Source organism: Engystomops pustulosus, chromosome 1 (assembly GCF_040894005.1).
Source record: "Engystomops pustulosus chromosome 1, aEngPut4.maternal, whole genome shotgun sequence".
Lineage (NCBI taxonomy): Eukaryota > Metazoa > Chordata > Amphibia > Anura > Leptodactylidae > Engystomops > Engystomops pustulosus.
This window is the reverse complement of record NC_092411.1, coordinates 27,010,079-27,036,745: the sequence shown is the minus strand read 5'-3', so window position 1 is coordinate 27,036,745 and position 26,667 is coordinate 27,010,079. Positions and strand designations below refer to the sequence as shown.

At 41.8% G+C, this 26,667-nt stretch overlaps 1 protein-coding gene across 2 annotated transcripts in view; it reads left to right on the top strand.

The window, feature by feature from the left end:
* Positions 1-26,667, top strand: part of PARP8 (poly(ADP-ribose) polymerase family member 8) — a 190,821-nt gene that overhangs the window by 76,640 nt on the left and 87,514 nt on the right. For both annotated transcript variants that reach the window (XM_072136327.1, XM_072136336.1), the window contains exons 3-4: positions 8,806-8,843; positions 17,130-17,216. In XM_072136327.1, coding sequence (XP_071992428.1) covers positions 8,806-8,843; positions 17,130-17,216 — 125 coding nt within the window. The remainder of the gene's footprint in view (positions 1-8,805; positions 8,844-17,129; positions 17,217-26,667) is intronic.

Here is a 26,667-nt window from a genome sequence, read left to right as displayed (position 1 = left end):
TGTTATCACACATTCATTTTTAATGGAGATTTTAGAGGAAGTCTTCTTCCTACTTCTTCTTACTATTGTCTCCAAAAACCACTCCATATCTGTACAAGTGATTTTAGAGTAAGGATTGACGAGCGACCTTCATAACTACATGAAATATTTTATTAATTAATGGACATAAATATAAGCCCGGCATCTGTGTTTATTCATTTCAATGATTGCGTGATCATAGGAGACGGCAATTTATCATTTTTGAAACCGGTCTTTCCTTTCCTCCATATTTGCCGGGCTGGACCGCCAACATGAAATATTAGCTTTCTTGGTTTAGATCCCGTGTTGTTCCTACAGAATCTATTATGTTTAGACTTCATGTTGCTGCTGATAAATTAGAATGCGCCGTTGCTTTGCTTCCTGCTGTGATCAGAAAGACTCCATTTCTCAATAGCCGGATTGAACAGAGACTTTGTTTTGCTTCCCGATATTCTCTTATAAAGAGAATTGATGTGTTAGAGGAATTTGTTGTTGGAACAGATTGATGCTGCTTTAATGCATCGAATGGTTGATCCAGGGTCTAAATGAGAAGCGTAAGGCAACCTAAAGATCTGTTTCACAAGACCAATTTCACAGCGGTGGAGGGAAGATTTGATGTTAGATTGAGGATGATTTATCTGTGACATGGAATCGGCAAGTCTCATAGAGCAGGGATGACGTGGGATGTGTAGAGTAGACCACTCAAAAGAGATTCGGAGTACAAGGAGTCAATGGGGCATACTGTAGACTGGATATCTGTCGAGAGTGGACACTAGCTCTACAATATACACAAACATGGAGATGCTGGGACATGTATATCTTCAGTAAATATACCTCAAGGATAGAGAGCAAAATCTTACCAAATATATTTCAAGGGTTGAAAAGACAACATGTAGAATTACTCACAGGAGAGCCCATGAGACATGTGCACCTATAGTTTACTGAATATATATCTACAGTAGAGAAGACAACTAAATGGCACTTACATATAAGTGTAATAATCTAATAATAGTAGATATTGTCTATTGTTCTGTGTATTGTTAAATGTAATTTGATACAAATAACTACACTTGGTGTCAAAGTGATTATTCCCAAAATACGTCACTCGGTGACACCAGAAGGACTCGATGATACTTATAAAAAGTCTCCTTTATTGGCGTCATCCAGGTTGCAGAATACAGGATACAAGATACTTGCATAGGTTATCAGTCACTTGTCCATGTCAGTCAGTGTATCAGTGAGGATATGTTCTGTAATGGCCGGGAGGCTTCCATCTCTTCCCGTAGCTCTTCATATATTGTCATACATTACACCTGTTGTGTCTTCTCCATGTGTCGTCCGAGATGTGAGAGCAGTAGTTTCAGTTGTGAGCGTTGTCCAGCTGTTGTAGCCTTGATGTATCAGCCCCGATGTAACAGCCTCTCGGTATCAGCCCGTATCAGCCGCCATGACACTGTCCGTCTGTCATATATATAGTCCTAGTAGAGGTGTGTCTTGTAGTGTTGGACGTTCTGTGTCCCTATATATGGTATTCATATATATTTAGGCTTTATGTAATGTACAGTAGCTCATCCCATACACCATATGTATGTCACAGCTCGTGTACAGCTCGTGTATGCTATCAGTTTAACTCTTAATGGTTTAGTACAAGTGAATATTGTGATATATACTTTTTAACAATAAGCGCTGTGGAATTTGATGGCGCTATGTAGATAAAGATTATTACCCTGTTTCCCCCCAAATAAGACAGTGTCTTATATTAATTTTTGCTCCTACAGAGGCACAAGGTCTTATTTTTAGGGGATGTCTTATTTTTCCATGAACAAGAATTTACATTTATCGTTCTAACCTCCTTATGACTCTCCAAACTCTGAATTTCATTCTGTATTTCTTGTGACTTGTGATTCTATTAGAATCATTGGCCCCAATCTCTCATGTTTAGTAAAAGCACTTTCCATAAATGACCCTTCTTATCCTGGAGGCTGCTGGGATCACATTTGCAGCACAACAGCCGGTAATTTACTTCCATGAATTCTTCCCCATGTCACAACCTTCTGCAGCATCTAAAAGATTTCCTAATACTAATGTATGACATGGGGGGAGCTGCTGTAATGGCTGCCGCTAGGTCTTATTTTCAGGGGAGGCCTTATATTTCTTAGCCTAAACAAAATTGTACTAGGTCTTATTTTCAGGGGATGTCTTATTTTAGGGGAAACAGGGTATTATTATTATAGAGAGCTTATGGATATGTAGGATGGAGAACGTTAAAGATACAGGTATGTTCTCTCTTAGCTTCATCCTTTAGTCCCATCTTGGGACATGTCCAGGTTTGAAAATTTTAGGATAATATTGTTGAATGATTAAGTGCCACAAAGTCAAATGTGTCTACGGCTACTGATCCATTGGTTGTGGCTCCATGACAAGACCACGTGGTCTTTCCATGAAATTGGGGCCGATTACCACTTGGTCCATTAGGATTCACTCATCTCTCATGTAAATGATGAACATATACCTTAAAGTCGGCAACTTTACCAGACCATTCAGGTAACATGACATGTCTACGCCTGAAATCTCACAGCTTAAAGCCATTGTTAAGTACCGTCCTGATCAGAAAGTCTTATTATCTTTTTATGTCCTGTTATAAACCGCGTCTCCGATTACATAGTACTGAGCGCTGCCTCATATCCCCTGATGACAATAACAAACAGTGCTGCCAGATATTAATCCATCGCTAAACAAACACAGGAGAAAGATGTATTTAGCAAATGGTTCAGAACAGACTTTTTATGTCTTTGAACAGAACGTTTTCTTATCTGCCTAGACACGTTCACTGATCTACAAAGGCTCGTCTGTAGTAAATCCCATTAATACGGCACGCAACAGGCATGTGCAAATACACCATTGATCACAGCATCTGCCATCAATGCCTGATCGGTGCCAATAACGCCTAGGATCTTTATCATTTTGGATTGAGGGTCCGGTGACCATGTCTGGCTAATTTGATGCAGTGACTTTCCCCCATAGAGTTAATTGAAGAGGCTCTTGTCATTTTGGGAATGTGCTGTGTCTACCATCACATCATGGTGTTGGGAAGGTTGTATGGAGACGGCCCAGGAACATAAATCTCGTCCATGAATTCCATAGATGCCACAGCCAGTTACAACTGTGGCAGCTAAGGGGTTGGGATTCATAGGCTTCAGTATATTTTGCCCACCACCCCTCCCTGGTAAGGGTATATATTGTATTAGGACAGCAGAAGCCTATCAAAGCAAGGGTATGGACTGGACATCTACCATCAAATTGGTGAATGTGTCCTAGTAAGAAGTTCCTGAAGACCATCATTCCTCAGGACTTCTTTTATTATAACTCTATATCCCGCTATCACAGAAATATAGAGTTATAAAAGTTTAGCAAATTAGCCAGGAGAGCTCCGCCTATGTCACCCAACCGCCTCAGTGGGCCTCCTATTTTATTGTATGCACGCCGTGTAGTGCTAGCCTGCCCATCGCCTATCTCTGCGTTCGAGAGGAAGGGGGGTGCAGGGCTGCCAGCGCTAGGGTGTGCATGTATGAAAATATGAGGCCCCCATAGTCGCTCGGGTGATGTATCCTGAGCACCCCAGGGTAATTAACAAAACTTTTATAACTCTATTTCCATGATCGCGGTATATAGAGTTATAATACAAGATGTCATGAGGAATGATGTTCTTCACGAACTTCTTACTAGGACACATCTGCCATCAGTAATCTGATATTAAATGTCCTTTAAACATTATGTTTAAGCTGTGACATAATCTGTTGTCAGTAGTGATGTAATGATGGGTCAGTGTTATCTATATAAAGGACATTGTACAGGCAGGGGGGAGGAGATAAGCTGTGACATCATCTATTGTCAGTAGTGATGTAATGATGGGTCAGTGTTATCTATATAGAGGTCATTGTACAGGGAGCGGGAGGAGATAAGCTGTGACATCATCTATTGTCAGTAGTGATGTAATGATGGGTCAGTGTTATCTATACTGAGGACATTGTACAGGGAAGGGGAGGAGATAAGCTGTGACATCATCTATTGTCAGTAGTGATGTAATGATGGGCCAGTGTTATATATATAGAGGTCATTGTACAGGGAGGGGGAGGAGATAAGCTGTGACATCATCTATTGTCAGTAGTGATGTAATGATGGGTCAGTGCTATCTATATAGAGGACATTGTACAGGGAGGGGAGGAGATAAGCTGTGACATCATCTATTGTCAGTAGTGATGTAATGATGGGTCAGTGTTATATATATAGAGGTCATTGTACAGGGAGGGGGAGGAGATAAGCTGTGACATCATCTATTGTCAGTAGTGATGTAATGATGGGTCAGTGCTATCTATACAGAGGACATTGTACAGGGTGGGGGAGGAGATAAGCTGTGACATCATCTATTGTCAGTAGTGATGTAATGATGGGTCAGTGTTAGCTACATAGAGGTCATTGTATAGGGAGGGGGAGGAGATAAGCTGTGACATCATCTATTGTCAGTAGTGATGTAATGATGGGTCAGTGTTATCTATATATAGAGGTCATTGTACCGGGAGGGGAGGATAAAAGCTGTAACATCATATATTGTCAGTGGTGATGTAATGATGGGTCAGTGTTATCTATATAGAGGTCATTGTACATGGAGGGGGAGGAGATAAGCTGTGACATCATCTATTGTCAGTAGTGATGTAATGATGGGTCAGTGTTATCTATATAGAGGTCATTGTACAGGAGGGGGAGGAGATAAGCTGTGACATCATCTATTGTCAGTAGTGATGTAATGATGGGTCAGTGTTAGCAATATAGAGGTCATTGTATAGGGAGGAGATGAACTGTGACATCATCTATCATCAGTAGTGATGTAATGATGGGTCAGTGTTATCTATATAGAGGTCATTGTACAGGGTGGAGGAGGAGATAAGCTGTGACATCATTTATTGTCAGTAGTGATGTAATGATGGGTCAGTGTTATCTATATAGAGGTCATTGTACAGGGAGGGGGAGGAGATAACCTGTGACATCATCTATTCTCAGTCGTGATGTAATGATGGGTCAGTGTTATCTATATAGAGGTCATTGTACAGGGAGGGGGAGGAGATAAGCTGTGACACCATCTATTGTCAGTAGTGATGTAATGATGGGTCAGTGTTATCTATATAGAGATCGTTGTACAGGGAGGGGGAGGAGATAAGCTGTGACATCATCTATTGTCAGTAGTGATGTAATGATGGGTCAGTGTTATCTATATAGAGGTCATTGTACTGGGAGGGGGAGGAGATGAGCTGTGACATCATCTATTGTCAGTAGTGATGTAATGATGGGTCAGTGTTATCTATATAGAGGTCATTGTACAGGGAGGAGGGGGAGATAAGATGTGACATCATCTATTGTCTGTAGTGATGTAATGATGGGTCAGTGATATCTATATAGAGGTCATTGAACAGGGAGGGGGAGGAGATAAAATGTGACATCACGTTCTATCAGTCTATGTCAGGCTGGGCTGGTGCTGTTGCCAGTTGCTTTATAGCCAGAGTTAAGTTAGCTCTGATGTTTAAAGGAAGAAACTGGGTAAACGGTGAAAATATTTTTATCTGTATTTTTTAGTATTTTCTGCACCAGTATATGTCATGTCCGTTGCCTCTATTAGTGTGGTGAGCGTCGGGCCACTTTGATGACATTTCCAATGGGTGTTTGGAGGCTGAAGTTTTAGTAGCTGTCATACTTTATTAGTGCTGGTGTTGAGGTTGGACATATTCCCAATCCCTGGAATCTTTGTCTGTGATATCACTGCTAGCAGCAAGCATGGACACGACATGTTTTATCTGACTTGTTTACCTCCGTTTCTGTTTCACAAGTCAATTTCATGCAAATTTACTGTTCATGATGCAAGGAAGATGTATGTACCAGGGAATTAACCCGTAAATGGAACATTACATGTGAAATCCATTCTACCGGCAACATCTTATAAGGTGATGATGCTGAGAAGTTACAGTATATGAGAATAACTTGTACTTTCTTCACTTATAGGGATCCTGTCACCAGTAGTAATCTCCACAAATACCAAACAGTTCCTTATAGTGTTCTTTATAAGTGTTAATATAATGCCTTTATTACTTCTTTCGAGGCAACGTTTCTATAAAAAATACTTTTATTTTTTTTATTTTACTTTTATGAGACTGTTTAAGTTTCTGAATTTTTAGTGCCGCCCCGTGAGTTCACTGCAACGGGACCTACTGAGGCTCTGTCGCCCAGGGGCTTACTGAAACCTGGAGCCAACCCTGACTTTGGCACAGGAGAAGATTTTCATGAGAAGAATTTGTTCTGGCCAATCCTACGTCAGAAAATTGTATACACCAGTACTGATAGAGACAGGTTGGAATTATATCTGTGAAATCCTGTATTTTTGTTAATAACAGTAAATTATAGAACGTGTTATTTTTTTGAGTACAATTCTGAGTATATTACAGAATCTTGTCCCATGGGGTTTTAAGGGACTAATAATTGTTATGGATCCCACAAGTGGCACTTCAAAGCATCAGCTATATGAAGAGACTGCAGGATCAGACCAAAAGCTATTGCATCTTCATTACTTACAAGTCACAGCACCATACACTGTATAGTGGCTTTGCTTGGTATTGCAGCTCAGTGCCATTCATTTGAATAGGAATGAGCTGCATATAGGTCCTGTGGTCAATATAACTACCGTAGATATTGGACCCCCACTGATGTTGGTCCTGGATATTTCTTAACATTTCACCTCTGCAAATGTGTTTTTCTATATAATTTATCTAGCAATAATTTTCTTTCTGCTCACATAGTAGCTGTGATACTGCATCTTATGTCTTGTAAACCCATCACATTACATCTAATGGATAACTCTGATTCTGACCTAGTCATGGAGGATCATGATGTGGTCATGAAGACCACAAGAACCTTTGTTTTAAGGGGAAAATGTACATTAGGAGTCAAAAAAGTATAAAGTGCGTCCTGTGTGAGATCCTCTACATGCAGAGACAATGTATGGGAACAGGGATGATGCTGGTACTATATCTATAAGGCTGCATTCACTCTGACGTACGCCCGCACAGCCACCGCCGGATGGGCATACGTCAGCCGCGATTGCAGTGCATTAGGTACGGCCCGCAGCACATGGGAAAGATAGGACATGACTTCATCACTTTGTGCGGCCATTGCTGTATATGGGGGCGTATGTACGGCTTGCTGCCGTACATACAGCCCCCTACGGTCGTGTGAATGCTGCCTAAGTCTGGTGCTATTCATAGAAGTCTGGTGCTATTCGTAGAAGTCTGGTGCTATTCGTAGAAGTCTGGTGCTATTCGTAGAAGTCTGGTGCTATTCGTAGAATAGAAGTCTAGTGCTATTCGTAGAAGTCTGGTGCTATTCGTAGAAGTCTGGTGCTATTCGTAGAAGCCTGGTGCTATTCGTAGAAGCCTGGTGCTATTCGTAGAAGCCTGGTGCTATTCGTAGAAGTCTGGTGCTATTCGTAGAAGCCTGGTGCTATTCGTAGAAGCCTGGTGCTATTCGTAGAAGTCTGGTGCTATTCGTAGAATAGAAGTCTAGTGCTATTCGTAGAAGTCTGGTGCTATTTGTAGAAGTCTGGTGCTATTCGTAGAAGTCTGGTGCTATTCGTAGAAGTCTGGTGCTATTCGTAGAAGTCTGGTGCTATTCGTAGAAGTCTGTTGCTATTCGTAGAAGTCTGGTGCTATTCGTAGAATAGAAGTCTAGTGCTATTCGTAGAAGTCTGGTGCTATTTGTAGAAGTCTGGTGCTATACGTAGAAGTCTGGTGCTATTCGTAGAAGTCTGGTGCTATTCGTAGAAGTCTGGTGCTATTCGTAGAAGTCTGGTGCTATTCGTAGAAGTCTGGTGCTATTCGTAGAAGTCTGGTGCTATTCGTAGAAGTCTGGTGCTATTCGTAGAAGTCTGGTGCTATTCGTAGAAGTCTGGTGCTATTCGTAGAAGTCCGGTGCTATTCGTAGAAGTCCGGTGCTATTCGTAGAAGTCCGGTGCTATTCGTAGAAGTCCGGTGCTATTCGTAGAAGTCTGGTGCTATTCGTAGAAGTCTGGTGCTATTCGTAGAAGTCTGGTGCTATTCGTAGAAGTCTGGTGCTATTCGTAGAAGTCTGGTGCTATTCGTAGAAGTCTGGTGCTATTCGTAGAAGTCTGGTGCTATTCGTAGAAGTCTGGTGCTATTCGTAGAAGTCTGGTGCTATTCGTAGAAGTCTGGTGCTATACGTAGAAGTCTGGTGCTATTCGTAGAAGTCTGGTGCTATTCGTAGAAGTCTGGTGCTATTCGTAGAAGTCTGGTACTGTATGTAGAAGTCTGGTACTGTATGTAGATGTCTGGTACTGTATGTAGATGTTGGTACTGTATGTAGATGTCTGGTACTGTATGTAGATGGCTGCACTAGAACAATTTGCTCCTTACATTTGCATTTACTGTAACTTTAATGAAAGTGATATAACCCTTGTACATCAGAACTCGAGACGTCTAATGTCACATCATATCGTGAGGACTCGTACATATCACTAGCTGGGGCTCAGTCACATCATTCAATCAATAGATAATAATTTGGAGAGCTTCTCCGCCAATAAATCAAATTACCCTTCAATCCCTTGATGGATTCTTTATCTTATGTCACATTCTTTATGTAATACGCAAACACAAATAGCAATAAAAACACCATTACAACAATAGTAATAGAGAGAAATTATAATAATTTCTTTTTCTTTTTTATTTACAGTGTCGCTTACTCTGTGCACGTGTCTGAGGATTATCCAGGTAAAGTCATCTTCCTAATCACTTACTATGTACATTACTAAGTATCTGCTGTTTCTGTAATTCTTTATCAATTCAGCAACCTAAAGTCATCAAGGGGTTAACTGGGTGAATATGATGTCTTCTACGCTCTCATACAATCTGGGTGTAGCACAGGGTCTTACTGTTTATTTTACCACCTATATACGGTATGTAATACAGATCATTTTTATTTTTTTTCTCCAACAGAGTTTACTTTGTGTTACCTGAAGATTATGTTTTGTGAGACTGAAAATAATTTGTATCCCTAGGGGCAGATTTAGCCATAATGCACTACATTCAATTGCTTAGGGTCTTGGAGATTGGGGGAGCCCCATACATTGGTGATTCAACCCATATAAAAAAAAAAATAACCGTCTTGGGTTACCAGGATGTCAACCACATTTAAATTGTATTGGCATCCACAGGCTGCTTATATAGTTTCAAGCTATGTCAGACGCATGGGTAGACTCCCTGCTGGGTCTTTCAGAGCTGAGCTGTGCATTATGGGGACTTGTAAACATAATTTTGCTTGGTGCCTTTAAATGTTCCAATAGTTCCTCTGTGTTTTTAAAGGGGTTGTCCATTTATTGAACATTTTACAGTGTCAGAATAAGAATCTTATAGAGTCACCCATATTATACTTACCCTGTTAAAGTTTCCCTCCGGGAGCCATGGGTTACTTGACAGACAGCAGGGCTCACAACCTCATGTGACATCCCGTGTCCTGATGGTTTCTGGCTGATGGAGAGTGGTGTGCACTCTCATTACTGTATGCACCGCCCCTCCGTCATTACCACTCCCATATCACTGGTTCAAGAGGTGTGTTGAAGGCCCAAATTCTACTGCACGGCTTTCAAAGGTTAAAATATAAAATATTTGCTGACGGGCAAAACTATGCAGGTTTTATGTAAATAATAAATAGTACATCAGCGTGGGGTAAGAATCCTCTGTGTCGGCCCACTCCACCAGCGACTGTGCCCTTCAATGTCCGCATGGCACAGAGGTGGCGGAGCCGCAAAAATAATCACAAGAAATTGCAGTTATTTCAGTCCTTCTACGCCAGAAACTAGCATAGGTTCACTGATATATACCCCCCACACATTCTGTGTAGCGGCCCTGAATTTCACTTTACGGATGGGTCCGAAATGCGGGGTTTACGGAAAGATGTGAAATCATTTTTAACTTAAGAACAAGCAGCAGTAAATTCTATTAAATATGAAAAAGTTCCTCGCTTTTATAATGAGGATTTTTTTTATTTGCCCTCCGGGTACCAGTATGTAGGCAGCACATGGATTACGTATGAGGGCAGAGTTGAATATTAGGCTTTTATTAGCAGAGAGAACAGATGACTTCTGGGAAATCAGAGCCCCCCCCCCCCAGTTTAACAAGGTAGAAGCTATTATTTGTCTGTAGCCTGTGCCCTCTAGACATACGGTGAGCAGTAGTCTGCGTCGTGTTGACAGGCTCTAACACCCCCAGGGATTGTGACGTCCAGGAGCTGCCCTTCTCAGCCGGCGACTAAGTCTCTTCTGCTAATGAAAGCACATGATGCAGTTCACCTACTGAGAAACCCAACATACTGGGGCAAATAAACTCGTTCTATATACTAAGACTGTTACACAGTGTAGTTGACAGTGTTATACTGCTCCAGTTACTGCGGGGGACATTTATCCGGGCTTTTATGTCAGAAAACTGGTAAAGAAGCCCTAAAATAAATGCAATCGCTAGGAAACTGCCAAGGCAGGGGCATAACTACAGTGGTAGCAGCCATAGCAGCTGCTCTGGGACCCGGCGTGTCAGGGGGCCCAGCAGGGAGATGATAATGGCTCCCCTCTCTGCACATCACCAATCCTCCTGCATTCTTTTACTAGAAAGCTGGACAGAAGCTGATCTCTTAGCTGTATGAGAGGATACAGGCTCCACAGAGCACTTTGAGAAGCTCAGCCCCCGGTTCACTGAGTTTTTGGGGCAGATAGGAGAGGGGCGACAGAACGGAGATGATCAGATCATGGCCCCTAATACTCTTGTATGTATGGAGCCTAATGGAAAGGGGGCCCCACCCTCTCCTAATTACACCCCTGGCGGAGGAGTGGGCCGGCACTGGGCATTCCTGCCCCCTGCTTGCGCAGTCTCTGCAGCAGGCGGACTTTTACAAGTTTGCCTGGTGTGCGAGGGGGAAGAATTTTGCCATACATTGGCCAATCACCTTTTCCTTAGATCAGGAAGAGATTCATTCTTTTTATGGAGAATGCCTTTGCAGGCCACCTAGTCAGTCCTGCAGACCATAACCCATTAGTTAAGGGTTTTTATGTCAGTCACCATGGGGCCTAAGGCTAAACGGGTTTTTCTGTCGGCCCACCCTGAGTTCTGCACAGGTCCCCCTTGCAGGGAAGAGCAGTGAGCCCCTGCCCTAACAGTCCGGATTGGAATGACATCCGATTTGGACTGTTAACCTGTTAGATCCTGTGGTCAATGCTGTGACCATGGGTTCTACATACCTGGTGAGGGTGGGGGCTTCCTCGGCACCCTGCAATGTAATCTAATGAAGGTCATCTAATAAAGGTCCCTGGGTCTGTCCTTGGCATTGCCTGCTTGGTTCAACAACTGGCAGGACAGAGCAGTCTGTCTATCAACCTATGCAAATGCACAGGCTGACATTACTAATGCACTTATATATCTTGTCCATGGCCTTCTTTCTTCTAAAATCAACTTTTAAAATGTTGTCCATAATCCTGAAGGGCTCCTGGGGGTGTTACCAGAGCCCTACCTTGCTGTAGCTTTACAGGCTGTTACAATGTCTCCTCCTGCCCCTGCTCCCTCAGTACTTCCCCCTCCTTTTCCTTGCTGTAATCTCACTGCAGCAGAGGAAGTTTCAGCACACAGATTTCCTTTTTTAGTATATTTTACTCACACACTTATATATATATAAAGGGGATAATAAGTAGATCTAAACATGAAATCATTGCTCAGTAATATACCACAAACATCATTTTCTCAATTTAATCTGTTAGGGTTCTGAATAGTAATAATGAAGATAATAATAACCTGCATATTTGCTATGAATATATTTAGAAACTTATGAAACGTGATGCACGGGAAGAAGTTGTTTTCCAAGGAGACCAGTTACAAGCGGCTCTCCAGAAGCAGCGATGGAAAATAAAGCTTTGAAAGCAATTTCCAAAGAAATATTTCCACTCCCTCCTTAGACTGCACCATGACATGTACACTAAATTTACAATGTATATATAAAGTGTTAATCATAACAACAACTATAATAATAATAATAATATTAGTAATAACAGCAGTAAAAAGATAGCAGTAATAATAGCAATAATAATAAAAGCAGTCAACATAAAAATAATAATAATACAGCAATAACAAAAGCAATAATAATACAGTTTGAATTGCCAGTTGCCATCGGCTCCGAATCTTGTTTCATGATCAAAAACAGTGATCCCAGGTGGGGTAATAGTCATGTGTCCTCTGAACCAACATTAGAACTTTCTGGGCCCCATAGAACCAAGGATTCTGACCCCCAGGAAAGAGGGGTCTTTGCTTAATGAAAAGTGGTAACTGAGGAAATCTTTTTTTACATCCTTTTCTCCTAATTGGGATTATATGGGGCCAATGGCACCATATTTTTTTTAAAGTTTTTGGCTGGGGTCTTGGTCTCGGTACTGCCTTGTATTTCTTTGAATTAAAAGTAGAAACTAGAAAGAACTATGTACAGTACCCTATAAAACCAAGGCATTTAGGGGACACTAAACGACTCTACACTGAACTCAAAGTGCTCAACACCATCAAGTGTGTCCTCACAATACTGGAAAAGTTATTTTTGGAAGACGATTTCCCAGATTGTGCAGGGTGCGGAAGATTATTGAATACTGATGCATGGTCATCATTAATCTAGCTCCCCCTGCACTGCTTGAGAAGTGTGCACTATCTTTTTTTAGGTGCACCTTTAACATACAGGGGCACATTTACTTACCCGTCCCTGGAGTTCACCAAAAGTGCATTGTCCAACTCCATTGCACTGTGCCGAGACGTTCCTTTAAGTGTGATATTTCACAGAAAACTAGCGCACCCAGTTGCGATTTAATTTCTCTTGTGTAACCAGCAAGGATGAGATAGAAGATGAATATGTGGTGTTTTGTTTTGCCCCTGATATGTGCTATCCGCATGCTCCCTGGGAACTGGAGTAATGGCTCACTATCGGTAGTACCCAGGCTGAGTCAGGGCTCCGGGAGGACACCTACCTTTTGAGAGCCTTCTAGTCTTGGCAGCAATTCTGCCCCAACCAGAACAAAGAATCAGGACATATACAAAAGGGCTAAAGGGGGTTGTTTCTGGCTTCAATAACCTCCCAGTAGAGATTAGATGAAAATTTGGGTCCATGGATTTGTTGAGTCAGTGAGTTGATAAGTCAATATCTGAAAACTAGGAAATTAAGGCGAGCGGATTTGAACTTTCAGTTTGGGTCCGGGTCCATCCTTTACAACCCGGACATAATGCCATATCGGCAGCCAATCTGGCAAATTGACGCCCATTGCTACTGGCCTTGGTTGTGATTGGCTAGGCGTGTCCACTGGCCAAACAAGAAATTGATTCATCAACTGAAATGTGATATAATATTAGCTTTGCTTAAAGCTACAAGCACAAATGGTTAACATATAGAAGCATAACCCCCGAAGCGAGTCCCCTGTATATTCTTTATGACGTCACACTCCCTCCATTCTCGCTGTGGATCTGCATTGATGTCCATATCTTGTACGTTACAGTATTGATCGACGATGACTATGGTAAAGTGTATAAATTATAAGACGGCAGATATTGTGTAGTGTCCTAATAAACCAGAGAGCGGCCCAATCGATAGACGTTTTCCAGGAACAATTAATACATGGATGGATATCTAAGAAGATGACAGGCTCCAGATGAATGTAGCTTTATGTTAGAGAAGCCATTGCTACTGCGTCTTCTCTGTAACATTGTCCACCAAAGCATAAAGCAATAAAGCAGCACTCCCAAAAAACGCTATGTGCTCCGAAAGACTCTTTCTATCTTTGGATTGTAAAAATCAACAGGATAGGTTCTGTAGGTTTGTTCTTAAGTTGAATTTGTATGTATGTTGGAACTGTATATTTTATAATTGTAGCTCCAGACAAATATTTTTTGGTCTCTGTGACAATTGGATTTTCAAAATGTTGGATTCTCATAAGAACCAGGATTAGCAATAAAGCTTCATTACAGACGCCTGTGATAACTGTTATAGCTGTTTATTGTAGCCTAAGACTAAAGTACAGGAAATTACCAACATCCAGAGGTCCGTTTGTAACTAGGGGTCGTATGTGAGTAGGGTGTTCTTAGGTAGGGGACTGCCTGTAAATGGTAGCTACAATACTTACTAAAATTTCCCACAGATATTGATGTCACTCCCACCATTTTTTATGGTGCTAAAAACGACACCTCGAAAAAATGTTCTGTAAGTCGAGACATGACTGCTAGAACCTTGTGAATTCTGATATACACTTTTGGGCTAGATCAAAAAATAGTAAGGACTGGGAAATGTGAGATTTCGTTGAAAGAAAATGACAAGTTCTTTAAGATTGTGATGATGTCTTCATCAGGTCAATTATCTTTTATCAGAATGGAGAAAGATACACTTACTAACTGTATATATATAAATATATATACCATATATACTCGAGTATAAGCCGACATGAGTATAAGCCGAGACCCCTAATTTTACCACCAAAAACTGGGAAAAACTATTGACTTGAGTATAAGCCGAGGGTGGGAAATGCATTGGTCAAACCCCCCAGTATATAGCCAGCAAGCCCCCAGTAGTATATAGTCAGCCAGCTCCCAGTAGTATACAGCCACCAGCCCCCTGTAGTATACAGCCACCAGCTCCCTGTAGTATACAGCCAGCCTGCCCTCATGTAGAATACAGCCAGCCTGCCCTCATGTAGTATACAGCCAGCCTGCCCCCATGTAGTATACTGCCAGCCTGCCCCTAGTAGTATACAGCCTGCCAGCCCCCAGTAGTATACAGCCTGCTAGCCCCCAGTAGTATACAGCCTGCCAGCCCCTAGTAGTATACAGCCTGCCAGCCCCCAGTAGTATACAACCTGCCAGCCCCCAGTAGTACACAACCTGCCAGCCCCCAGTAGTATACAGCCTGTCAGCCCCCATTAGTATACAGCCTGTCAGTCCCCAGTAGTATACAGCCTGTCAGCCCCCAGTAGTATACGGCCTGCCAGCCCCTAGTAGTATACAGCAGCCCCCTAGTAGTATACAGCAGCCCCTAGTAGTATACAGCCAGTCTGCCCCCACAGCACTTAAAAAAAATAAACTTATATACTCACCCTCCGATGTCAGCGCGGCTCCCCGATGTCAGCCTGGCTCACCGATGTCCCCGATGTCGACTCGTCCGGTCTTCTTTCTTCTCCGCGGCTCCTCTTCTTTCTTCTTGCTTCTCTCATGGACGTGGCCATCTTTTCTTCTAGCAGGCGCATCTATGACGCGGCCGCTGCTGACGTCATAGTATGCGCGGCCAGGAAGAAAACATGGCCACGTCCATGAGAGAAGCAAGAAGAAAGAAGCGGAGCCACGGAGAAGAAAGAGGACCGGACCAGCCAACATCGGGGACATCGGGGAGCCGCGCCGACACTGGAGGGTGAGTATATAAGTTTATTTATATATATACATATACATAGTGCTGCTTCAATCCACAGAAAAACTTCAGGCTCTGAAGATGATGATGATATATAAAATCATTATATCTGATGATTTTGATACCAATGAATATTTTATTCCAACATATGTAAAAATACAATGGGACAACGCGTTTCACATTCAGGGACAAACATTTTGTGAAGTTTCATTACACTTTTGGAGCTGGTAATTTCCTTTTAAGCTCCATGATTGGTCATTCTGTCCTAGAAATAATTGTGGGAATTTATTAATTACATATTAAATGTCAATTTAAACTTCCCCCTGCTAGTGCACTACAGGCCGGATATACTAAGAGATTCCGGGCTCCGGTAGATCCCTGTGCTCCACTGGTTAGACGAGGTCAGACCAGATTTTTTTGCTATATTAATTAATAAATAATAATAATAATAATAATAGTTAATTGCTGTAAATATGGCAGACTGGGGAATTTACACTCCTGCCCCTCAACCCCAAGAAAACTAGCAAAAAAGTTGTAAATTCTGGTTTTAATTGGCGGAGGAATACCATATTATATTCCCCACTATGTGTTGCCCTCTAAAAATATTAACTAAAAATCACTTAATTGTCACTTAATTCTTGGACCATATTTAGTAGGTCACTTGGTTCTTCAGAAGTCGAAGAGTAAATTAGCTGAGGAAAAACCTTAATATCACAAACTACCGGAACATCTTGGAAGCTACAATATGGGATCAAGGGCAACATTTTCCAATAGGAATGTGGTCCAGAAGAAGAGAATTATCTCCGAAATCAATTGTCACAATCAGTTTTACAATATCTCTTGTGGTTCTAAAATTATCAAAGCAGGAGGTTGCCGGGAATGTTCCCTGTGATGCACAGCTATGTGATGTGTTGTCCATGGTGCTGAACTCACAGCTGAAGATACTGGACCTTACCATTATGAATCTATATGAAAACTTCCCATTGGAAGAACTTGCCCCCGATTCAATGGCGGCTTTTAAGATGGCGGCCAGGGGATGGATACACTTAATACACTTATTAACCACCATATATGGGTGTCATTGTCTGCTTTTGCTGTAGCATTAATCCAACAGTCACAGCTTAGTTTCTATTTTGCCACAGGTCATTAATATGAGATCTGAGCTTTGATTGGTTACTATAGGAAATGAGTATGAGACAGCTTATGTGTGAGGTAACATGGAGAGAGACAGACAGAGAGACAGAAAGAGACAGAGACAGAAAGACAGACATAGAGACAGACAAACACAGAGACAGTTAGAGAGAGACAGACAGAGAGAGACAGACAGACAGAGACAGACAGAGATAGATTGGAGATAGATAGATATAATGTTTGTTTTTAACCCATTCAATTTTGTTACTGGGGCTACAGCTAGTGTGTGCATTTATATATGTAATACAATATGAGAATACTGCACTGTATCCCTATTGGTGGATGCATAATTTGGATACTAACCACACAGGAGAAACCCGTCTATTTGCCTTGTACCATGTTATCAGATGATGAAGATTTATCTATACTGAATGTAAATAAGATTATGGTTTGTTTTCCTATAGATAACACATATGTGTCCAGCTCAGAGAATGATGAAGATGTGTTAGTGACTACAGAGCCCATCCCAGTTATTTTCCACAGGATAACAGGTATGGTAGCTGAACCTTTTGATATGGTTGCCTGTACTGTGCAGCGGATTTCTTATTTATTGGAAACATCCACTTCTTAAAAGCTTTGTCTAGCTTTGCCAACTTATGTTTCCCTTTCTGCCTATTATATTTATCAAGAGAGTAAAATATTTTACTATCGTACAACAAGGTGTCTTACTCTTTGCATCAGGCAGTTTGAATGATCACGGGGATACCAAATTTGTACAGGTTTTATAATGTTTTCATACACTTAAAAAAAAATTAAAACCTTCTATACAAAAAAAAAAAATTCTTCTTTTTGCCATGTTCTGGCACTAATAACTTTTTCATACTTCAGTGCACGGAGCTGTGGGTGGTGTCATTTTTTGCGAATTTTGATGACGTTTTTAATGCTATCGTTTTGAGGACTGTACGGCCTTTTGATCACTTTTTATAGAATTTTTTATGTTTTTCAAAATGGCAAAAAAGTGGAATTTTCAACTTTGGGTGCCATTTTCCATTACGGGGTTAAACGCTGGGAAAAATCGCTAATATTTTGATAGATCGGACATTTTGGGATGCGATGATACCAAACATATTTATGATTCTTACTGTTTATTTGCTTTTATATGTGATGTAGGGGAAGGGGGGTGATTTAAACTTTTACTTTTTTTAAATTGTGAGCTCTCTCCATACACCCTTTGCAGCACGAGGACGATACAGTTCGTCCTCGGTCGCGAAGGTGTTAATGAAGTGTTTTGTTTTCATACACTTTGCTTGTTGTGGAAACTACTTTTACTGTATATCAATTGGCAACCAATCACAGAGCAGCTTTCATTTTAAGAAAGACCTTTTAGGAATGAAAGCTGTGCTATGATTGGTTGCTATGGGTAACCAGCACAGTTAGGACCTATGTTAGGCCTCATTCCTTTAGGGATGTGTGTACACGTGATACCTGTGCAGTATGTAAGGGGCAACCATTGGGGTAGATGCATCCATAGGGGCAGTTACTGGACTATGTTCCCTCATGTGTGTTCCTTATGACCCTGTGAGATGTGATGTGCACAGACCTTGTATTCACCTGCCCAAGAAACCCCCAAGAAAAATGAATTAAACCAAAGAAGACGCAATAAATAGACAAAAGACAAATAATTGGGAACTAAATAACCAAATATTTATTTATAATCCCATCCCATGGCAGACCCCCGACTCACGAAGAGTCACCCTTCAGCACTCAGGAGAGGAAAAACCCCCTGTGGAGGAAACCTCTAGGGAACCCATGGCTGAAGGATTGCCCTTCCTCTGGGCTTAGAGGGTTACTGCCAATAAATATCTGTCACCCAGGTAGTCGGGTGTCCAGCGATCCAGGGGTCCACGATCCATACGTCCAGGGGTCCACGATCCATACGTCCAGGGGTCCACACATCCAGGGGTCCAGGCTCCATACGTCCAGGGGTCCAGGCTCCATACATCCAGGGGTACATAAATCCACGGTTCTTCACGCCTCGCCGTCTCCCCACCCAGTGCCTGCCCCTATTGACCGGCACAGATATTTATACTTGAGGCAGGTGGGTGTGGCAGCATGATGTGGCTCCTGATTGGCCACTTCAGGCGGGTGGGGCAGTATGATCTTGCTTCTGATTGGTCAGTTTCAGTGTCTATCTGTCAGAAGTGGGGATTATGACATCAGCGCATCTATGACACAAAATTCTGAAGAATTAACCCTTTCATGTCTGACTAGAGGGGGAATTCAGTTGTCCTTGTCTCTTGTACTGTAGTATAATATATACATATTTATAAGTGACGGCCTCACAGATCTTTTAATGTTATTTATTGGAGAACACAATGATTCAAGTTATTGGGGAAAAAATATGATATGTGTGAATAAAGATTATGATATTATATAAGGCTGCAGATTTAACATAAAGCGTCTTTAATATTTTTTTCTATTAAGCTGCAAAAAGAGGGAACAGGGAGGGCACAATATAAAAGGAGCCAAAATTGAAAGGAAGATGAGGGAGGACAATGGTAAGGGGAGATGAAGGGACACAATATCAGGGGGAAAGGAATAAGTGGCAGATATTTGTCCTCACTTTTTCCCTAGTAGCCTGGTCTATAATTAAGCCCCTGCCCTGCTATAACACAGGGCTAGATACCGTGGGACTGGAGAAGGTCACATGACCCCCTATTGACAGTTAACCCCTTAAGGACTAAGCCTATTTAGACCTTATGGACACAGCCAGATTCTTCTAATCTGACATGTGTCAATTTAAATTGTAATAAAGTTGGAACCCTTTAATACACCAAGTTGATTTTCAGATAGTTCTTTGTGACACATTGAACTTCATGTTATTTGAAACATTTGAGTGATACATTTTGAATTTATTTATGAAAAACTGAAAAATAGCAAAAAGTTGTAAAAATTTGCTCTTTATTAAACTTTTGAATTCTTAAAATTTCTGAAGCAATAATAAACAGGATTTTCATCCTGCCTCACGGAAGATGAGGCCCTGAGTACAAGCTCTTGAAAGTCAGAGAGCTCAGTCATTCCCCATCTCATCTCACAACACACTGCTCACCCCTGCAGCTTCTCTCCTGCAACCATGCCCCTCTCTCTCCAGTATCACAGAAACAGCTCAATCCACAGCTCAGTCCTGCTGCTTCTCTCCCGCACCCACGCCCCTCCCAATAAAACAGCAGACAGCTCAGTCTGATACCGTCCTGCTGCTTCTCTCCCGCACCCACGCCCCTCCCAATCTCACAGCAGACAGCTCAGTCTGATACTGTCCTGCTGCTTCTCTCCTGCACCCACTCCCCTCCCAATCTCACAGCAGACAGCTCAGTCTGATACCGTCCTGCTGCTTCTCTCCTGCACCCACTCCCCTCCCAATCTCACAGCAGACAGCTCAGTCTGATACCATCCTGCTGAATTCCCTCGCTCAACCACGCCCCTCCAATCTCACAGCAAACAGCTCAATCCACAGCTCAATCCTGCTGCTTCTCTCCCACAACCATGCACCTTCCTATCTCACAGCAGACAGCTCAGTCTGATACTGTCCTGCTGAAATCCCTCCCTTAGTCAGGCCCCTTCCCTGTGCAATTCTTTCTCATTACTCAGTGTATCCACTTAGCTGACCTGGACCAGCTGCTGTAAACCTCTAACTGGTGGAGGCATTGGTTGTTTGATTCCCACCAATGTGATATATTTTGAGGATAAGTCACCAATATCTTTTAGCTTTGTGCATTGTATTTTACTGGGCTGAAACAACTCATCAGTGCGGGTGCTGGATGTTGGCCACTCACTGATAAGATATGGATGGACTTCCCTGAACATAGGCCAGTAATAAAGATTCCTGGACAAATTCTGATCAACAAGAAATCGGAAGGGAAAATTTAGGATGGATTAGGAAGGATATTTATAGTGCTGGTATAGTTTATAACATATGATTATGTGTGACATATGTCTTGTGGAGTTTAACTGCTCACAAACATGGAAGCCCCTTGTACCCGCACCTGTACAAGGGATCTGTATAAGGGACCCACAGTATCCAAAAACCCTGTGGTTAGGTACTGGGGTACATTTATTACTTTTGTGACTTTTTGAAGTTGGTCGTACAAGAGATTTGTGAGTTGTTTATGGACTATTTGATCACCGCACCTGGACTTTAGCGAGATTGCAACAGTTTTTTTAAATCCTTTTAAAAAGTTGCAGTCAAAGATTCATTAAACACCAAAAACAAACCAAATAAAAAATGATGTACGTGGCGCAAATTATGAGCAAACTCAACTTTTACATGTGATGAACTTGACTCAAGGCAGTGTACACCATATGCCAAATATGGCACAAGCATCCTAATAAGCGTCCCCCATTGAGTTGTCAATTTGGTACAGCCCATTTTAGTTTGAGAATCCCTCTGCTGATTTCAGTAGCTTCACAGCAAATGCCTTTTATTCCGGGTCTTCTGACACGACTAATACAGAATGTTCTGTAATTCTCAGCACTGGCCAAAGTCTCCGAGATTATAACCATTTATATTTATTTGTTGGCCTGGATTGTCACCGCGGCAGATGGTCGGTAATTACCGCTGGATTCCTGTCCATTTAGTGTTTCGGTTTGTGACAGAGAGATAGTATTTATGTGACATAGTGTGAGATATAATGTGTGTAAATCCCTACCTTGCTGCCTCCTTCCTGTATGGGTAAATTTTATGCTTTTCTCCTATTTCTGTCTTTGTTGAAGCATGCCCTAAAAGTAACACGAACCAGATTTTACCCAATTACATTACTAGTCCCCTCAGGTAGGGGAAATGTCCTTTCTAGTGTTCCCTCTTTTACGTTAATACTTACCCCTCTATTTAGGAAAATAAATCAGCACCAAATTCATGTAGACATGAGCAGAGAAGAGTAACTTTTTTGCCTGAGATGAGTCACTTTTAGTGGCTGGAGGGGGAGTGTCACTATCGCAATTATCTCAGGCTCTACCTCCAGGCTTTTGGTGTCCAATTAAAAATAAGAATCTTCTCTTTCAAATTATTTAGTTGCTGCGGGTGAAGTTCCAATTCCATCATGATTTGTAAAGCGCTACGGAATTAGATGGTGCTATATGAATAAACATTACCATTATTATTATTATCAGTTTCTTTTTCCAACTGTGAGTCTGGTACAGGCGGCCCCCAACTTACAGACGACCCCTAGTTACAAACGAACCTCTGGTAATTGGTAATTTACTGTTCTTTAGCCTTAGGCTACAATAAACAGCTACCGTATATACTCGAGTATAAGCCGACCCAAGTATAAGCCGAGGCCCCTAATTTTACCACAAAAACCTGGTAAAACCTATATTTTGTTTACTCAAGTATAAGCCGAGTTTGGGTTTTCAGCACATATTTTTGTGCTGAAAAACTAGGCTTATACTTGAGTATATAAGGTATATCAGTTATCACAGGTGTCTGCAAGTAAGCTATATTATTAATCCTGGTTCTTATGACAACCCAACATTTTCAAAATCCAATTGTCACAGAGACCAAAATAAATCTGGCTGGATTGACAATTATAAAATATACAGTTCCGACTTGCATACAAATTCAACTTAAGAACAAACCTACAGAAACTATCTTGTATGTAACCTGGGGACCGCCTGTATTGTAACTCACAAAACTCCAGAATCTGGGGTCGTAACCAAACCAGAAACTAATTTCTTGGTTCACATTCTCCCTCATACAAGTCAGCCCCGGGTCATGGAACTTACTTGGGCCAAAGAGTAGACCCCCTTGAACCACGGAAAGTGACAGTTAAAGGGAACCTGTCACCAGGAGACCCATTTTTAGCACTCCCCCAGTCCCCACAGAGCATAGTACATATACTGTCAAAGTGTTTTTGTATAAAAAATAGGTTTTACAGAAAAAAAGATATGTTATATTGTACCTTTCATTAGCATCTGCTGTGTGACTAGGCAGTTGCCTAATGGGAGGAGCTGGAAAGGAGCAGCCCCCCCCCCACCCTTGGGGAACATGTGACCTTTTCAAATATATGAATAACTCCCCACACTCGGGATTGGCTGTAGAGGAGCAGGGGGCGTCGCTAAGCCAAGTGATGGGTGTTTTCATATATTTGAAAAGGTCACATGGAGTAGCTGTTCCCCAAGGGTGGTGGGGGGACTTCTCCTTTCCAGCCCCTCCCAGGGGGCAACTGCCTAGTCACACAGCAGATGCTAATGAAAGGTACAATATAACATATCTTGTTTTCTGTAAAACCAATTTTTAATACAAAAACACTTTGGCAGTGTATGCACTATGCTCTGTGGTGACTGGGGGAGTGCTAAAAATGGGTCTCCTGGTGACAGGTTCCCTTTAAAGGGAATCTGTCACCAGGAAGGTCATTTTTACTTGCTGACAGGTTACAATTGATTCAAATATGCCTTTGCGGTGCATCTGAATAATTCCAGTGCCCTTTTACCTGGCTCCCTGCCAGTAGTGTGTTGTGAGTCCCGATTGGTGGGCGTTTATATGGCAGAATTCGTCTTCTGCTCAACTTCTCCTCCCTTCATCCTCACTCATTGCCCTTCCCCTCCCTCAGCCTCTCCCTTGTCCCTCCCAACGGGGCACCGGTTCTGATTTGGGTTTAGGAAGGAGCTTTTCTCTGAAAATGTTTGCCTTCCTGCAGATCAGGATAGCAGGATAATCGGCTGAAGTTGATGGATGTCTTTTTCCACCCTTAAGAACTATGTTTTACTGTGATATCATTAAGCGCACAGCACAATAACAATAGATTAATAGCTGTAGTACACAAACCAGATCAAAGCCTCAATATAAGATGATGGGCTATAAGAATCCTAAGCCTCCAGCAGCCATACACCAAATGCATCTGACCTCCGCTGTGCAGTGTGTTGGAGAACATTTTGATATCTTTAGAGCGTCTTGGATAATGCCCCAGATAGAGGAGCCGTACATTGTACATCACTATGTTATATCCTGACTGCTGGGACACATAAGCAGAAATGCAGGTTACAAATCTAGGCTGGAGTCCAGGTAATGCTTATTTGACTACATGAAAGTGAATCCTCTTGACTTGGCCTCCGTACAGTCATTTCACTTTACTAAACTGCATAATAATAAATCTTTCTATAGCGCCATTATATTCCGCAGCGCTTTACAGATCACGGGGGCACATATAGAAACAATATAAGACATTGCAGAGTAATAACATGGTCATATGACATAATAGGAGTGAGGGCTCTGATCCCAAGAGCTTGCAGTCTAGGAGGAGGATGGGATGACAGGACCTATTGGAGCTTGTGTAATGGTCCAGTCATATTTTATAAGGGATCAGAATAAATAAAATCATTTTATAGAAATCTACCACCAGGATGAAACATTGTAAACCAAGCACACTGACATACTGGTGTGTGCCCCCTCTGGCAGGATCTGCTCTTCTATTATCTTGCTATGCCCTTATTTTTACAGAAAAAGTCTTTACAAATTATGCAAATAAGCCTGAGGTGCTCCAGTCTCCATAGCTGTTATTTAAACCCAGAGCCTTTTAAAGCCTTTTTTTGTAAAAACTAGGGCATTAGAAGCTAAATGAAGAGCATGTCATGTCAGAAGGAGCATACACCATCATAATGATTCCTTTATTTATAATTCCTTTATGTATATAGCGCACACAGATTACACAGCGCTGCACAGAGTTTGCCAGATCAGTCCCTACCCCCGTGGGGCTCACAATCTAATCAACTTGCCAGTATGTTTTGGAGTGTGGGAGGAAACCGGAGGACCCGGAGGAAACCCACGCAAACATGGAGAGAACATACAAACTCTTTGCAGATGTTGACTTTAGGACTTGAACCCAGGTCCCCAGCGCTGCAAGGCTGTAGTGCTAACCACTGTGCTGCCCCCATGTCAGTGTGCTTCTTCCTGGGGGTAGATTTCCTTTAATAAATGAATAGTGCTGCTGCATGAACCATAAGCCAGCATCTTATATACAGAGTCCAAGGTGAAGAGGACTGCAGAGGAAGCTGTACATTGGTATCTATTGCTTACTGGTGGGATAGTAAGAATAGAGTTGAAGTTACATGCAGTCAGGGAATGTTATAGGCTACCTGCAGAGATGGGCTTTAAGTGTCTAAATCTTTAGTAGTTGGGTATTGGTTTGATAGTCAGGGGTAGAGCATTCCAGAAGAATTGGTGAAGCTCAGGAGAAGTCCTCGAGATGTGAGTGTAATAATTTGCCAGTTGTGGGCTGTCCACCGAATACATGAAGAACACAATGTATAAAAAAATTCCTCATAAGAATTAGGTTAGAAGGGTAGCATAGGGTTAATGGTAGAGTAAGATACAATTGTACCTTCCTTCTGTTTTCTTTCCTTCCCTTGAGAAAGGTTAGTGATGTTTCATTTACATGTTCATCTTTGGTTAAATAGACAGATATGTAAATTTATTGTTATGGGGACACTAGACCCAGGGACAAAATAAATGACAGTGAACCCTAAAACCCCATCCCAACAGCACTGGGCAACAGACAACCACGAAGACGGACCCTCCATGCGCCAAAATGTGGACACCTAACAAGACAAACAAACAAAATAACACAAAAGGGAGGCCAACAATCTGGGTCACAACAGAGAAAGCGTATAAAGTACAGAATTGTATACACAGAAGAATAGTCAAGAACGTAAACCAAATATTGGAAACCAGAAGTACAGAAGGCAAACTTTAATTCGCAATCTATATAACACACACAGGGAATTTATTAGAACAGGGAGTCTCCTCCAGGTGAGAGTCGCAGGGCTCTGTTAATGAGAGCGTTAACCCTTGCTAGTTTAGAGAGCCATTCCAGGTAGCTTCAATCAGCAGTCCAGTTGCAGAGCGCTATTTTGACTGTTGACTAAAAAGAATCAGATACAATTCAGAATCTTCCCAGCCTGACAGAAAGAACTGCAGAAGACACCGACTTAACATATACAGTGTTGCGCAAAAGTTTAGGCGAGAGTAAAAATTGCTGCAAAGTAAGAATGATTTCACAAATAGACGCAGATGACCAAAAGTTAATCAAAATCATATTAATATTAGGAGTCCATGGTTGGTCTTCACAACAGCATAATTTCCTAGTTGCACAGTCCCACATAGTTTTTAAGGAAGTCAACAGGGAGGTTGTTCCAGCCATTTTGGAGAACCAAGTATAGACCTTCAGTGGGTGTAGGATGTAGTTGCTCCCCTCCTCTTCCCATTTCATGTAATCCCAGATAAAGTGGATGATGCTGAGATCGAAGCTCTACATATAATCACTTCCAGGATTCCTTGTTCTTCAAACTGAGGATAGTTCTTTATGACATTGGCCGGATGTTTGGAATTATTGTCCTGCTGCGGAAAATATTTTACCACTATGAATAGAGAATTGTAAAGCGGTAATTTTCAGCATTATTCCCACCTCTGCTTAAAACTTTAGCGCAGCACTGTATTTCATGTACTAAGGGAAATATTTATCCAGGTAGTGAATTCTCCGCTTAGGCTGCATTCACACGGACATGTATTTCTCCAGTCCTGTATCTACAGGCTGTATTTCTGTATAAATATGTGACGTTTTTCATCCGTATGCAGCACGTATTTAACCCGTATTTTATACATGCCCATAGACTTTTAGGGCATACAGAACTGAAATACGGGAGAAAATAGGACATGCTCTATATTTTTATACGGCCAGTATACGGTACGTACACTCCAGTGTCAAAAACGGCAATATAAATGGTTGGACGTATTGTCCATTGAAATGAATGTGGCCGTATGTAACCTGTAAAAAAACTGTACGTATACGGCCGTTTTTATACGTCCGTGTGAATGTAGCCTAAGTCTTCTGGTAGGATATGGGTGATGCAAAACCACAATAATCATAAATACAAGAACCCAACAGCGGAATGACAAGGGCTGAAGGTAATCGTGTTACCGATTGCCAAGTCCGTGCTTTATGTTCAGCCATT